The sequence below is a fragment of the Psammomys obesus genome, unplaced genomic scaffold (genome assembly GCF_907164565.1).
Source record: "Psammomys obesus unplaced genomic scaffold, mPsaObe1.curated_primary_1811, whole genome shotgun sequence".
NCBI lineage: Eukaryota > Metazoa > Chordata > Mammalia > Rodentia > Muridae > Psammomys > Psammomys obesus.
The window spans coordinates 9405403-9420966 of record NW_026596149.1 but is presented as its reverse complement, the minus strand read 5'-3'; the positions used below and the strand labels follow the sequence as shown (position 1 = coordinate 9420966).

The 15564-nt window shown below is 42.7% G+C and overlaps 1 protein-coding gene across 1 annotated transcript in view; it reads right to left on the bottom strand.

Moving 5' to 3' along the window:
- The window catches only part of Fam107b (family with sequence similarity 107 member B), a 200585-nt gene extending 191484 nt beyond the window's left edge, over nucleotides 1–9101 (bottom strand). Inside the window, exon 1 of the mRNA XM_055593864.1 lies at nucleotides 8688–9101. Coding sequence (XP_055449839.1) covers nucleotides 8688–9101 — 414 coding nt within the window. The remainder of the gene's footprint in view (nucleotides 1–8687) is intronic.
- Nucleotides 9102–15564: the final 6463 nt, after the last annotated feature.

Below are 15564 nucleotides of genomic sequence, written 5' to 3'. Positions count from 1 at the left end.
CACTTTTCAATCTCTCCCTTCCCACAGTGCAGAATTACAAGAGCAAGTATGTCGCATGCATACTGGAAAAAGGGTTAAGTCAATGAGTTATATTTTCTTTGGAAAGGAAAAACAGCAAGTGGAAAATGAACAACAGTCCAGATCAGGTTAAGAGACCTTAGCTGGAAAAATCCTCTCCAGTTTCCCATGATTGATACAGCACATTCATTCAGCTAGCCCCTGTGGTTCCTGGAGCCTAAGGCAAGTTCAAGTTTCCAGCATATTCAGCAAGTGCAATGGAGGAATGAAAATGGTTTCAGCTGAAGCATGACTCTAGGTTATATAATCAAGAAGACAAAAATCCTAACTAAACAGACACAGATAATCTTGAGGGGGTGGGTCTTGTCAATTAGAGTCCCCTCGGTAGCTTTTTGGTCAAGAATATCACCTATCAAGAACTATAGTGTGGCCTTTTATTCACTCTGTAAAAATTGGGTTTGGGGAAGCCAAGGATGTGCTCAGTTGGTAGACTGCTTGGCCAGCATGCAGAAGGCCTGTGTTCAGTTCCCAGTGCCTCAGAAACCTGACATGGAAGCACAGACCTGGGATCTCAATAGAGGTGGAGGCAGGAGAATTAAGAGCTCAAGGTCATCCTTGCCTAAGTAATGAGTTCAAGACCAACATGGGGCTACATGAGACCCTGCCTTTAAAAAAAATGAAGAAAGAGTACAAATGAGTCCTAAAGGGACATTAGAGTCTCTCTGTATAGCTGGAAACCGGTATTGCTCGAATGTGGGCCAACCTCTTCCTCTGTACCTCTCTCCCTCTGACATGCTAATCTTTGCTTGAATGGATGTCATTTTTAACTGAATTTTAAAGCAGTGGTAACCTTGCTTGAAAGCAGAGCTTTCAACTTTTATTAAATTATACACTTGTCTCTTATTTCTTACTTTGGAATCTATATTCCCTTCAGCTCTAAAGTGTCTGAGAGTTCTGCATATTTGCTGTCCTCTGGAGTCTTTTATGGAAGACTTCCAAGAGCCAAAGCTGTACAATGTAAATTTCATGGTTTTATGAGGACCATTCATTTTACTTCATCCTCAGAGGAGCCAAGAAGCTATTTCTTTCTTTCTTTTTTTTTTTTTCCAGTTGGAATGCAACTGAATATCTGGCTTGGAAAATTCCTGACTGAGAGTATAGGTATATCATGCTCAATCCTGTGCTAATGCTTGACTTGTTTTGAAAGTAGAAACCTAGCATGAAAAATCACCAGTGCTTAAACGCAATGGGATGAGACTTGTTCTAACTCCTTCCAACATCCTCTGCGTTTGAGAAAGCAAAAGATGGTTGTTTTGCTCAGGAGATTAATGGAACTAGACAACTTACAGTGATTGGGTGAGTCTGTAATTTGCTTTCAATTAAAAAATTTGTCAAGAAAATTAGTATCTGGAATATATAAATAGTCATAAAAAATAAGCTCCAAAACCCAAATCATCCAATCGATAAATTAGCTAATGAGCTCAAGACACAGTTTTCAAAGGAAGAAATAGAAATGAAAAGTAAGTCCTTGAAAAGTGCTCAATGCCCTTAGCCACCAAAGAAATGTACATTAAAGTTGCTTTGAGCTTCTATCTCACCCCAGTCAGACTAGCTATCATCAAAACAAATGACAGTGCTGGCAAGGATATGGAGGAAAGAGAATGCTTTCTACGCTGTTGGTGGGAATGTAAGCTTATGCAGCCATTGAGAAATCACGGTGCAAGTTCCTCAGAACACTAAAAACAAGACTACCATACGATCCAGCTATAACATTCCTGGATATAATGTCCAAAAGACATGAATTCAACATAGAACACAAATATTTGCATGGCCATGTTTATTGCTGAACTACATATTCACAATAGCGAATAAAAGGAACCAGCTGAAATGTCCACAAACAAGCGAGTGGATAAAAAAGCATGGCATACACATACAATAGAATTTTATCAGTCGTGAAAAAGAACAAGATCGTGACATTTGCAGCAAAGCGAATGGAACTGGAGATCATTATACTAAGTAAAATAAGCAAGATTCACAAAGACAAATACCATATGTTTTCTCTCACATACACTCTAGTTTTAAGTGTGGTGTCTGTGTGTGTGTGTGTGTGTGTGTGTGATATGAAAGTAGAAAGTGGGATGTGAGAGGAGAGGAAGAGGCCTCAAAGGTAGGAGGAGAGAAGAAAAAGAAGCAAGGACCACTGCACTCATAGCACCTGTGGTTGGCTGCCCAAGACTTGCACAAGATCAAGCCAGCTAACATTCTAGTGTGGAATGGGAAGAGTTTCAGAAGCCTCATCTCTGAGGAGCTATGGACAATTCATGGTTTGTGGAGAAAAGAAAGCTGGATTTTAGGGGTGTGGCTCCTGGGAGGGGCCACATGCCCCACCTTCAGAAGTACACGAACAACACAAATTAGAGTTACTAAATTTTTATAAAAGAGTACATGGAGTTGGGAAGAAATGAAGGTGGATCTCAGCTGGAGCTGGGGGAAGGCTTGGAGATGAATATGATCAAAATACACTGTGTGAAATTCTAACATTATTAATAAAATATTCATTTAAAGTAAATAAGAGAAAGGGAAGGAAAGAAAAAATAGAGCAATGAAATATATGTAACATAAAATCAGAAAAGGACATGGCTTGGGAGAAAGAAAGGGGCCAGCAAGAGCGGCATAGAATTGCCAGGAAAGAAGGGTGAATAAGAAGAAAGCAATCATGGCATATGCATATAAAAATGCCATCGTGTTGCCTGTGACTCAGTATGTCAACTGGAAAACTTATTAAAGGTTATGTCAAATCATCTGTTCAGCAGGAAATGCCCCTGATAGGGCACTTGCTTTTATAGCTAGCTTAAGGTTCAATTGTATTCAAACTTTAGGCCCATTAGGAAGAGATGGAGATCTCGCTCTAAAAAGAATGCAAGGAAATTTGTTTGTACCAAAAACAAAACAAAACAAACAAACAAACAAAAATGGAGTATGCAGCCCAACAAAGTTTCTCCCAATGATGCTGACTTTGTTAGGTTATAACTGGTATAAAAGACTCTAACCAAAAGCACCTAGGGAAGGAAAGGGTGCATTTCATCCTACACTTCCATGAAACAGTTCCTAGCTGAGGAAATGCAGGGCAAAAACTCAAGGCAGGAACCTGGAGGCAGGAGCTGAAGCAGAGACCATGGGAAAACATCACTTGCTGGTCTGTTTCTTAGCTCACACTCAGCTGCCTTTCCCATACAGCCCAAGCCAGCCTGCCCAGGGACTGCACTGCCTAGAGTGGGCTGAGCCCTCTTCCTCAGTTAGCAGAGGGAAAATACTCTGCAGACATGTCCACTCGCCAGTCTCTACTGTGGCTGCACGTGTGCACACAGGCGTGTCCCAGGGACCCACTTGTCTCTCCCTCCCCATCACTGGGATTATAAGTGTGCACAGGCATGCTGGGAATTAAGCTCAGCTCCTCTTGCTTATGCAGCCAGCACTTTACTCACTAAGGTGTTTCCTCAGTCCCTACATGTGATTTTTTTAACGGACAGAGCGTATGGCTTGGTCTGTCCGGTTCTGACAGTTAATTCTCTAAGTCTATGACCAGACAGGCAGTCTAACTTATACATTTGGCTCTTTAAAAACGTGGTCAAGACTGTGTTTTGGATAAAGATGATGAAGGAAGGGAGCTGTCTCAAAGGCAGCAAAGGCAAGGTCCACACCCTGAAAAAGCGACTGCCTGCATCTCCGTATTTTTACTTAGGCCACTGTGAGACAGCGGAGGTGGCTCTATTGCTGTGCTACATCTGATTGCAAAACCCAAATGCAATGGTCGCTCTAAGGTGGACCCTGTTTCCTGGCATTTTCACGTAATTGATTTTTTTAAAGTTACAGTTCACCCAGGCATTATTTCCCTAGCCACGATTATTTCCTCTTCCTGTGTCAGACAGGTTACCCTCAAGTGGAGCGAGAACTAGATAAAAATATTGCTATGTAAAGACTTTCTCAAGAGAGAAAAGTACTCTAGAGAATTTAGTCACATGCAGCCTTTCTCTTCTCACTCTACCTATAGTACTGAGATGCAGCAGGAAAAAAAGCATTACCAGCCACCAAGAAGGATGCACAGTGCTGGGTAGAAGCCCTTCTCTCAATCTTCTACCAGCTGCTTCCACTCCCCTCCCCCTGACCCTCTCAAGGCCCCTCCTGAGTTTGTAAGGAATCCAGAGCCTACGCCTCCTCATACTCTGTTGATACTGTGGCCATCCACATCTGCCTCTCCCGCTGGAACGCAGACGACTTAGGGGCTCTCCATTCAGCCACAGTATCCAGGGCCAGCACTGTCTTTACACAGAGGAACACCACAGCAACTTTCAGCCAGAGCAGCAAACAGAAGCATTTATGTGCTCTGTCTTCTGTATGATTCCACCAACTGCGAGAGGCATCACCTGGGAAACAGACCACTACTAAGGGAAACATTATGATCCCCAAAGGGGATCATAGGACACGTTCCAATTCTCAGCTTTTTACCTTGATTTCAAGCACGAAACAGGAAAGAAAAGCGCATACAAAAAATGTTGAAATTAAGCATGGTAGTGAATGTCTTTAATTCCAGCACTTGGGAGACAGAGGCAGGAAGATCTCCATGAGTTAAAAGTCATTCTGGTCCACATGGTGAGTTCTAGGCCAGCCAGAGCAATGTCATGAGACTCTATCTCATTAGACAGACAAAGAGAAAGACAGGCAGACAGATAGATAGACAAGAACAGAAGTTGAGACTAGCTGATATCACTTATGGTTTTCAGATAACATTTTAAATTAAAAAAATGATTCATATCTGCTTGTTTGTGTGTGTGATGTATGGGATGAACCCAGGCTGTCAGCCTTGTGTGACAGGAGCCCTTACTGCTCAGCCATCTCTCTGGCCTGACATCACTTTCTCAGTATAAACACATATGCCCTTCTTTACCGCAAACAAAACCCTGTCGTTTCTACTTAGTTTATGAGTTCATTACCCCCAGCTCTTCCTCTCAGATTAGATGCTGTTTCAGATTTAAATGACCCTCTTTCCCCTCTGTTCACCAGGGTAACAAAAGACGTTGGAGGCTGTCTGTCCTCCTCAGATTCTGAAGCTGGACTCGAAGAAAGAAAGGAATGCAAGTATCATTTGTGGCCGCTACCAAAGCAGCTTCCACGAGAAGGATCAGTTCACCTGAAGCATGTCGGCCACCAGGCAAGTGTGTCATAAAGGTGTCTCATTCATCAAGTCACTGAAGGCTTGTCAGGTCACAAAGAGGCCTCTGGCACTTTTAAATAGAAGCACCCCATGACCATCAGCAAAGCTTTGTCACTGACAGAAAATGAAAAATATCCCTTTCCATGGTGGTACACATCTGCCACCAAGGGAGACAATACTATGCAAATTAATTTTTAAAACTAATATTATAATTGTACACATGGATGCATTTATAAAAAGATATTACAGTGCTAGGGATTGAACCTAAGGCTATAGCCCAGCTACTACATTTATACGAATTGTACATTTTCAAAAATACACACCATATATATGTATGTGTATGGTGCCATCATATGAGACTTTCTGGTTTTAAGTTCTCACGCATTAATATTAGCAAGAGAAGCACATTCTATTTAAGAGGGTGGGCTTGGGAGTTAGAGAGAAGTAGCCTCTATTCCTGAGCCTGCAAGTTCCTCCGTCTGTGGCCTTGGGCAATTGTCAGTGTCTCCCTCTGGAAAATGTGCCCCATAAGAGTGCAACACCTCACTAGGGTTGGATGAGAGTCTCCACGTACCGTGTTGAGAAGAAAGGCTGGCAGACTGTAGGTGTTCTGTGCAGGTGAGCTCTCAGCCTCAGAACCACCACGCATGCCCATTTGCCTTGCCGGCTGAGCACCCTTTTATTACTCTCTCTGGCCTGTCATTTCATGCTGTTTTCCCTCTATCACTTTCAGCCCGCTCTTGCTTCCCTTCCCAAGATAAACTGCTGCATCTGGTTCTGCCTGTGGTGCCCTCTCTGGTCTCTTTTATGACTGTTCCAAGGACTGGTTATTTTAATGGCTTTTCAACTTCACTCCACCCCAGAATTAAATCCCGTACATGACACAGCTCTGTACAAAATTCCAAAAGCTCCCGCTGCCACTTACTTCTCTCACGGTAGCATCCCAGACACCCCTCTGTGGGTCTTGATTGCCTTTCCACACACTTCTCCAAAGTACAACCTCACCTTTCTTTCTCTCTTCCTTTCTTCCTTCCTTCCTTTCTTTCTTTCTTTCTTTCTTTCTTTCTTTCTTTCTTTCTTTCTTTCTTTCTTTCTTTCTTTCTTGTTGTTCTTTCTTGTAGCCAGGGCTACACAGAGACAGGGTTTCTCTGTGTAGCCCTGGCTGTCCTGCAATTGGCTCTGTAGACCAGGCTGGCTTCAAACACAGAGATCTGCCTACCTCTGCCTCCCAACTGCTAGGAGTAAAGGCATGTGCCACCATTGCCCAGCTATAGCTTCATTTTCAATCACTCTGATATACCTACTTGTATATTACATTCAATTCCTACGAATGGTCTATCGTCTTGGTCACATGACTCCTTAATCACAATGCCCTTCCCTTATTTTTTTTTTTAAGTACTAAAGCTTGAGAAGGCAGGATGAACAGTGAGCAAAGACAGTTGCCACCAACACTGATGACCTGAGTTTGATACCTGGGACCCACATGAAGAAGAAGAGAACTAACTCCCACTGTGTTTCCTTGGCTCTTGTGAAACGTCTATGTCAGCCCCTGTGTCCCAGGAACCACTAAGACAGAAAATCAGGTCAACCCTTTGTCTTTGCTCCTAACCTCGGCAATAGAGGGTAAATGCTGACTTGCTGCACTCCCTCCCCACAACAGAATGTGTGCTTCTATCTCATCAGGGCATGGCAGCTTTTACTTCTTGTAGATGTAGCTAGTGTGAACTTGGCCATGATACACACTACAAAGGTCTTAAATCTATACATGCGTGTGCACAGAAAACAAGTACTTTAGGTTCTGTTGGTTGTTTAGGGATTTGACTTAATGGTAACTAGAAAAAAAAATTTAAGCTGGGTGTGGTGGCACACACCTGTGATCAAGAACTCTGGGAGGTAGAGGCAGGCAGATCACTGTGGGTTCAAGGCCAGCCTGGTCTACATGGCTCCACAGTGAGACCCTGTTTCAATATGCTGAGAGAGAAAGAGACAGAGAGAAAATATTTATTGCTATAAGACAAGATTTGGGGAAATCTGCCCAATTTCAGAATAGAAGAATTCAAGCAATAAAGATAAACTTAATCATTTATGTTTTGTTCCCTGGCCATTCTGAGGATGGAATCCAGGGCCTGGGACATGCTAAGTAAATGCTCTACCCCCCAAGTACACCCCCAGATCTCTGTTCACTCACTTAACATAATCTAAGTGGTTCTAACCTGTGGATTGTGATCTATTTAGGGGGGGTATCAAATGATCCTTTCACAGGGGTCACCTAAGACCATGGGAAAACACAGATATTTACATTATGATTCATACCAATATCAAAATTATAGTTCTGAAGTAGCAACAAAATAATTTTATAGTTAGGGCGTCACCACAACATGAAGAACTATACGAAAGGCTCACAGTGTTAGAAAGGTTGAGAACCACTGTTATAGACTATCAAATAGAACTATTTTTTAAAATTATTTTAACTCTTATCTTTGCTGTTAGGCAAGTTATAATTTTTGTTGCTAAAAAAACTCCTTAGACCATGTCAGCAAATCAGAAAAAAAAAATAACTGTTATTTATTAAACTATCTGTGAAGAAAATATTTTAAATCAGGACATCTTATTAATAATACCCAAAATGTTTTCAGGTCCTTAAGGCCAAGAAATTACTGCCAACAACAAAAGTTTAAATAACATCTTTAAGAATGCAGCCTTTAGTAGGCTGTTTCCTAACTGCCCTTCTTATTTGGGATTTCCAAGAACTATGAAAACATGTGCACGTCTCAGTCAAATCAGAACATGCAAAAAATTAAAATCCAATAATGCCAAAACAAAGGAAAGAAAGTAGCAACTCAAGGCTGTGCCTCAGGAGGGGAGGGATACCAGACTTCAAACCCCTTCCTCTTCCTGCTTTCAAATCTTCAAAATTATATTCTATTAGTTCCTTTCTGCTCTGGACACAAGGCTCCTTACCATCTCCAACATTTCCCATCATTCTCAGTTTTCTGGACATGATACATTCTAACCATTAAAGACAATTTCTGAAATTCCATAGTCAGACTTCGTATTGTGGTTTTAAATACATATGAGGTTATAGATCAGTTTTTTAAGGCATATGTATACATGTGTTTCATTTGTGTGGATATACATACATGTCTACATATCGTGCATATATCCACTCATGTTTTGTGTTTTGGAGACGCTGTGTGTTCCGAGGTATCATAACCACTTCTTTAAAGTTCAGTTTGCTATTGTCACAGCTCCTGGACTCACTGTCACTTCTCTCTCCACATCTTTAAAGAACACGCTGAGAATTTAGAAAGCTTTCCACGCTTCCTCTCACTAGTGAGAATTCCCTGTGTCTACACAGTAGCGAATTTGCACAGGGCTGTTTGCCAGAGACTCTCCGGAATGATAGAACACTCCCCGACGCCGCCCCATCTCTAACAGCACCGGAACACCCACTCACCTTTGGCATGTCAATAATTGATGGTCTAGGGATGGACGTCTGGAAAGTAACCGCTTCGCAGTCTGGTTCGGCGTTCAGGGACCTGGGCAGATCCTCGTGGCTCTCCGCAGGCGGGACAGCGGCGTGTTTGCCGTGGCTGCCGCTAGCACTGCCGTTTCGCTCCGAGCGCATGCTAGAATCTCGCCTTTTCTCTGGAGCTCTCTCCTCCACCTCAGGGTCACTTGGATGTCTGCCTGCTTTGGCCATGGGCTGGACATAAACGGTGGCGTGAGCATCCGTCGAGCTGGACTGGTCAAAGGCAGCATTCTCCCTGGTGTTACCAAAACAAGCCAGCAGAGCTGAGCATGGGAAGGAGTGCATCCTTCGAGACGGAAATTTTAAGCTCTGGGTGAGCCTCGACCTCCACGTGGACATGACCTGCAGCGAAGCATGGCAGATGCAGAAGAGAAAAGGAAGTCTTCCAGGGGCTGCCTCCGAGCAACTGTTTCCGTGCCTGAAGGGGACGCACTAGTGACTGTTGCCCCTACATAGGAGAGGAGGTGTCAGTGCGGTCTTCTCGGCGTCTAGCCCTGCTCAGAAGCCTCCATCCTGGAGGTTCACGCTCTTCCTTCCTTTCTTGCTGTCAGTAGCTAAAGAAGCCGGTGTGAGTCAGGTGGCTGGCTCGGGTTACAGTCCCCAGCAGGGCAGACCTTCAGGGTAATGGAGTGCCAAGGCAATAGGCAGCTGCTTCACGTTACCTGGGAGGCATAAAGATAATGTGGCCTGTTAGCACCCGCCATGACAGCGTCAGCCCGTGTATCAATAACATCATAACAGCCGCAAAGCCGGCTCCGGTTTCCCCCTTCAAATATTTATTCCCCCAAACAAAACAGAAACCAGCCAGTTATCTATAGCAAAAGAAGACCCCTGTGAGAGGCCGCAACCCTGGCACCTGCTTCATTATTAAAACAGAAAGTACACTGGATCTTCCATCCAGAGAGATCCATGTTTGCACCTAATGTCATGAAGACGTTTCTGGATTGTTCCTGAATCCTTTCCCCAAAACAGTGTCCTGACTTCAGGGTTCATCTTGGATCCGGTAACTATAAGTGAGTGTTTATTAGTCTGTTTTTTTGTTTGTTTGTTTGTTTTTTGTTTTTTTCATCATGTTCCTGATTGTTTTTTAAAACAATAATAATAAAAAAGAGCACACTAACAACTAAAAATATATTTAATGTCGTGCTTCTGAAGATACTGTGTGGAGTGGTATTTGATTGGGTGTACGTGTTGCCTAATTTTAAAAAATAAATTTCTGTTCATATAGATACTTCCACTTTTCAAACCACTTATATATGAATGGAACTGAGTGTGGTAGCACATGCCTATAACCCCAGAACTCAGGAGACAGAGGCAGGAGATCACACCGAGTTCAAGCCAATCCGGGCTATACAGCAAATCCTAGGCCAGCTAGGGCCACACAATAAGAGCCTATCTCAAAACTAAGTAAATGGTAATAATAGTAAATTCTAACCAGATTCTAAGATGATTTAAACAAATAAACAAACAGGATTTTTCCCTAGACAAACATCTGCTAGGAGTGTTCTAGAAATAAAACACTGTAATGATTTCGGTTTTGTCATGAAGAGTGACTCCTGGACCAAGGCTTCAGGACATATTACTCTAATCTATTTGTTTGCTCTTTTAACCAGTGTCAAGCTCACTTTACTATTATTAGTATTAGTATAGTATTAGTATAGTATTATTATTACCCAATTTGCAGGCTCAGAAGCTGGGTCTTTGAAACGTCGCCTCACTAAAGGAAAATTATGCCACTGGGAGGGTCTAGATGAAAGTTCCAAGTGTCTACTGGACCTAGCATCAAACACAGACCACCAAAAGTTTGAAATGGAACAAGGAAAGATGCCACTGGGTGAAAGGTCACCACATAAAAAGCCTGCGCCAGAAGTCCAGGAGCTAATGCTCATTCTCCTTTTCAAACAGAAGTGCAGAGCCTAATTCTTCCTCCTAGGAGGAACAGCAAGTCCGTGCTCTCACTGAGCCCCCTCATTATTTCTGGAGAGCCTGGAAACTGTTTTATCTCTCACTTGCCCCCTGCTACAGTCAGTTTGAGCACAATAACTCCATGCTGCCTTCAAGGTACCCATAGGTAAGGGAGACTGTGATGCTTAACAAGACTGTTAGGGGCTTGGAAATAACTGGAAGAAATTAAAAGCAATTTATAAGTCTAGTTGTATTCATCTGTTCATTCAAGCACAAGTGAAACAGTGTCTAGAGTGGCAGATTTGGGGCTAACAACATCATGTTCTCTCATTTTGAGAAAGGGTCTCTCAGGTTACAGCAGTCTGACCTCAGACTCTTGCTCATTGCCCATCTACTTCCATTGCTAAGTGTCTGCACAGGAGAATATGCAAATGAACCATCATCCCAGTCTCGGCCCATTCAGAATATGAACATGTCACTGGGTAGTTGTACTAGAATATGGTTAACAGATAATGGGTATTAAACTGTCAACCCAATCTCAGCAGATTAGTTCATTTAAGCATTATAACCCTAGCAGAAGGAATTCCCATCTTACCCATTAACAAAACAAGACATAGAAATTTAAGTAACTTACCCAAAGCCACTAAACTAAAAGGAAGAAAGCCGAATTGTATGCCCAGGCTGCCGGGGTCCCAGAATTTGCATTCCTAACCAGCATGTAATTCTGTCTGTCTCTCCTCTCTGTCTCTCTCCTTCTCTCTGTCTCTCTCTCTCTCATACACACACTTCAAAGGGGAACTTTCCAATGCTCTTCAGTCATAACTCTAAGATTTTATTTCACAAATATACATGTAAAAAGGGAAGTGCTTATAACACTGAGTTTAAAATCATAGAATCCGCAGAATTCATAAAATCATAGAATCAACAGAAGACAAGTTAATGTATAAGAAGCTATTGTACAAAAAAATATTACATAGCAATCAAAAAGAAAGATGCAGAAATTTTGGGCACAATGTAGTGTACTAATTAAGCCTGTGTATATACAGACCCTGCTTCATAAGAAATCAATACAACAACAGCAATGGGATTCTCTTACAGGTTTAAATGTACAACGTTGAAAAGCATGAGAAGATGCTCATTAGTTTACCAGAAAACTCAACAACTTCCTACAAAACAAAACCATATGTAACATTATGAATGAGTGAAGAAGAAATCAGGCAGCCTGAGTGCCTTCAGGACCCTGTGGAAGCCTTTGATTTGGACTTTAGGCAGCAGACTTTGAGAGTAGATCTAAGAATAGGATGAACTGAGGTTCTGACTAGGACATCCAGAGTTGCCTAGATCTGTCTACCTGAAGACAACATACACTTTCAGTCATAATGAATCCCCAGACTGGATTTAAAGTGGTACATTTAAAATCTGAGGATAAATAGAAGGAGGAGAAGGAAGAAGAGGAGGAGGAATAGCAGCTAGCATGTTGCCTCCTGAGGGGAGAGCTCACCCAGTTGAACTAACACAGAGCAGAACTTAAAGAGCTGTAAAAAGAAGGGTCCCAACAACAGTTCTGGATCAACTGTTACCTGCTCCTGTGTCTACTGCAGCCCTTCCTTGCTCGCCATGAAAGCAAGCCTTTTTTCTCTGCTTCTCCATGAGCTTTGAGCAAAGGTTTCTGAGGCTGCTACTAAGAGTTCTAATTGACAAGCTCACTAAGAGACTTACTAGGGATGGTCAGCTAAGAGGAGGGACATCACTCCAAGCCAACATCAGTATGTCTTAAGATAAGTCATCTTTCAAAGTATTAGTATTTTGGAACACAACCTGCTCTTGGGTTACCCAGCAACTTATGATGTCATCATGTGTCACCAGCCAGGTGGCCACACCTGGAAGGCATGATTACCTTGCCCCTTAAAGGGACAACCCCGACACGTGGTCGCTCTCTTACTCCTTCTCTCTTACGCTCTCACTCTTACACTCTCTCTCTCGGGGTGCCCCTTCTTTTTCTCTCTCTCTCCCCATGTCCTGCTCCCCCCTTCCCCCTCCCTCTCCCTCCTAATAAACCCCTCGCAGAGAATATCGGTTGACTCATGCTTTTTTTAATAACATTTCACAAAGAGCACTCAAAGTTCATGCGCTAACACTGGACTCATTTCTGCAAACGTACTGAGAACCCACAATAGAACCAGCAGGCTCCCATCTCAATGTCTCAGTCAGCAGCATGATTTAGCAGGGAGTGTGCTGTGCGGGAAAACTGGTGAAAACTGGCTGACCACACACCTTGAAACCTGGACCCACTCTCTCCTTGGCTACCCTGGTAACCAGTGTCTCACCACAATGCCTTCAGCTGCGCTACACTATACTCCATAAGTCCAGATCCACACTTCAGCTGATCATAAATTACCTACAAAGTTTGAGCAGATGTCATTGACTAGAAAGGGAAATACTACTTCCTCCTCCTCCCTGACTACTTCCTGTACCACCTCCAAGAAGAATTGACCATCCTGAGCTCTCAGGCCCATCTGGGCTCCTGACCAGGGAGAGTCCAGAGATAAGTCTCTTAACCGTCCCTTTCTCCTTTCTTGTCTTTTCCTGCTCCGGGGTGATGAATGCTTGAATATCCTCTGCTCTAAGAAAGACCTCTCCTTGCTACCAGGTCTTAGGCATTGTCACACAAGAGAATATCACAGCTGAACTTGGGAGCCCAACGTAAGTCCCTGGGAGCAGCAGGAAAGGCCACTACCTTGTAAGTGTGGAATAAGGAAGGTCCCCAGGACAGGAAGACAGGTGCAAGAAACAGGGACTCATTACAAACACAGTTGTAGGTAAAGCTTTGTCGCTATTTGTTTTCATATATCCTCCCTTTTCTTATCCAGGTGAATTAAAATGGGATTATACTTTTTTGTTGTTTGTTTTCTGAGACAGGGTTTCTTTGTGTAGCTTTGGCTGTCCTGGAATCACTCTGTAGACCAGGCTGGTCTGGAACTTAGGAGATCCACTTGCCTCTGCCTTCCAAGTGCTGGCATTAAAGGCATGCACCACTATGCCCATTGGGGTTATATGTTTTATTTAAAATGTTTCAGCAACAATTTCTCAAACATTTGTGAGAAGATTCAAAAACATTTTAATTTGTTATAAAAATGGATTTGAGGAGCGCACGATTTTTTTTTTTCCTTAAATAAAACTGCCTTGCCTTTGCGTGCTAAAACTCATTACCAGGTCTAGGAGATAGCTGAATCAGTGAAGTGCTTGTAATGCAAGCGTGAGGCTCTGAGTTTGAATCCCCAGGATCTACACAAAAAGCTAGATGCATGTGTGCAATCCCAGAGCCAGGAAGGCAAAGACAGAAGATTCCTTGGGGCTCACGGGCAATCCTGTTCAGTAGGTAAACAAGCTTCAGGCAGTGAGAGACGCTGTCTCAAAAAAATAAGGTAGAGCACAACTGAGGAAGGATTCAGCATTGATCTCTGGCCTCAACACAGACATATATGCACACAAACACACACCACACAATTCTATTCACCTCTCTTTCTTTTTCTCACCTAAAAATACCAGATGATCACAATGTTATCTTCCACCTGGGTTAGCCAGGAAAATCCAGACCTTCTCTGCTTTGTGTTCCTAATTAGCTGCCTTTAATAAATTTTCGAGCTTGGGTAGATTCTGAGGTTTCCCACGTGTGTCCCCTCTCCAGTTCCTTTCACCATGCTTTATGGCGTACAAGCCACCATTCAAAGGTGTCATGAGTCCCCTGAGGTGGTCACAAGAACATTAAGGAAGTCCCAGGCACTGCTGGTCTGTTAATAAAGGAACACTGAATTCTATCCTTGTGATGGTGGACAAGCCATCTCTTTGTGTGTCATTTCTCTGACTTGTCTGATGACAGTGTCCAGCTACCTACGGTATAAAAGTTTGCTCTGATAGTTTCAGACACCAAAGGTGCCCTGAGACCCAGGTCTTGACAATTTCTCTACAGCTGCACCTGGGCACTGGTTTGCCCCACACCCACATCTTCCTTTATTTCAGACCAACAGTGCCTGCAGGCTTCACCCTCCCATTGGCAGGTGTGCCAGCCACGTGATACACACTGGATAGGTGTTAATAAGAGAACGAAGAAGTCTTATGTTGAGTCTGACTGACATGAAAAGCCCTCAACTGTATATTAATTGTTACCTCAACAGTATATTAATTTTTAAAAGAAATTATAATAAAGCATTATTTATGGTATCACTGTTAAATAATTTTAAAAGACAAGTTTTAAAGAAAAACAGAATGTGAACTCTGGTACAAGTTCTAAATGAGTAAAGTAACTGATATCAGTTAAAGACTCTCCCTGAAATCACAGGAGACTGTTTTACTGCACTTAATTCCTTAAGGGCAAAGAAGATTAGAATAAAAGACAATAGAAGACAATCAGCTTACAGGAAAACAGATTTATCTGATTGACACTTCACTGCAGACAGAAAACAAAACAAGATCAGAGGCCTGTCATTGAATCTCACAGACTTCTCCCAGTGTTCTGCAGAAGGCTTAACTATCAAAGTCACCAAGTAGCTCAGAGGTCAGGAAGTATAAAGGATTGTTTGAAATTTTGCTAAAAGTTTAGTTAGTCCCTGAAATGTCCAGAGTATGTATATACCCCCAAGTTTCTATATTGAAATATCTCTCTATCTCTCTGCCTACCTATCTATCTCTGTGTGTGTGTGTCTCTGACTGTGTGTGTGTGTGTGTGTGTGTGTGTCTCACACGCACACAGAGAGAGACTGCTAATGCTAAGGAGTTGGAAAGATGGCTCAGTGAGTAAAGTGCTTGTTGCATAGGCATGAGCACCTGATCAGGATTCCCAGGCACCCAGAAGAGCAGAATGTAGCAGTGTGTGCATGTGACAGAGCACTTAGGGTTT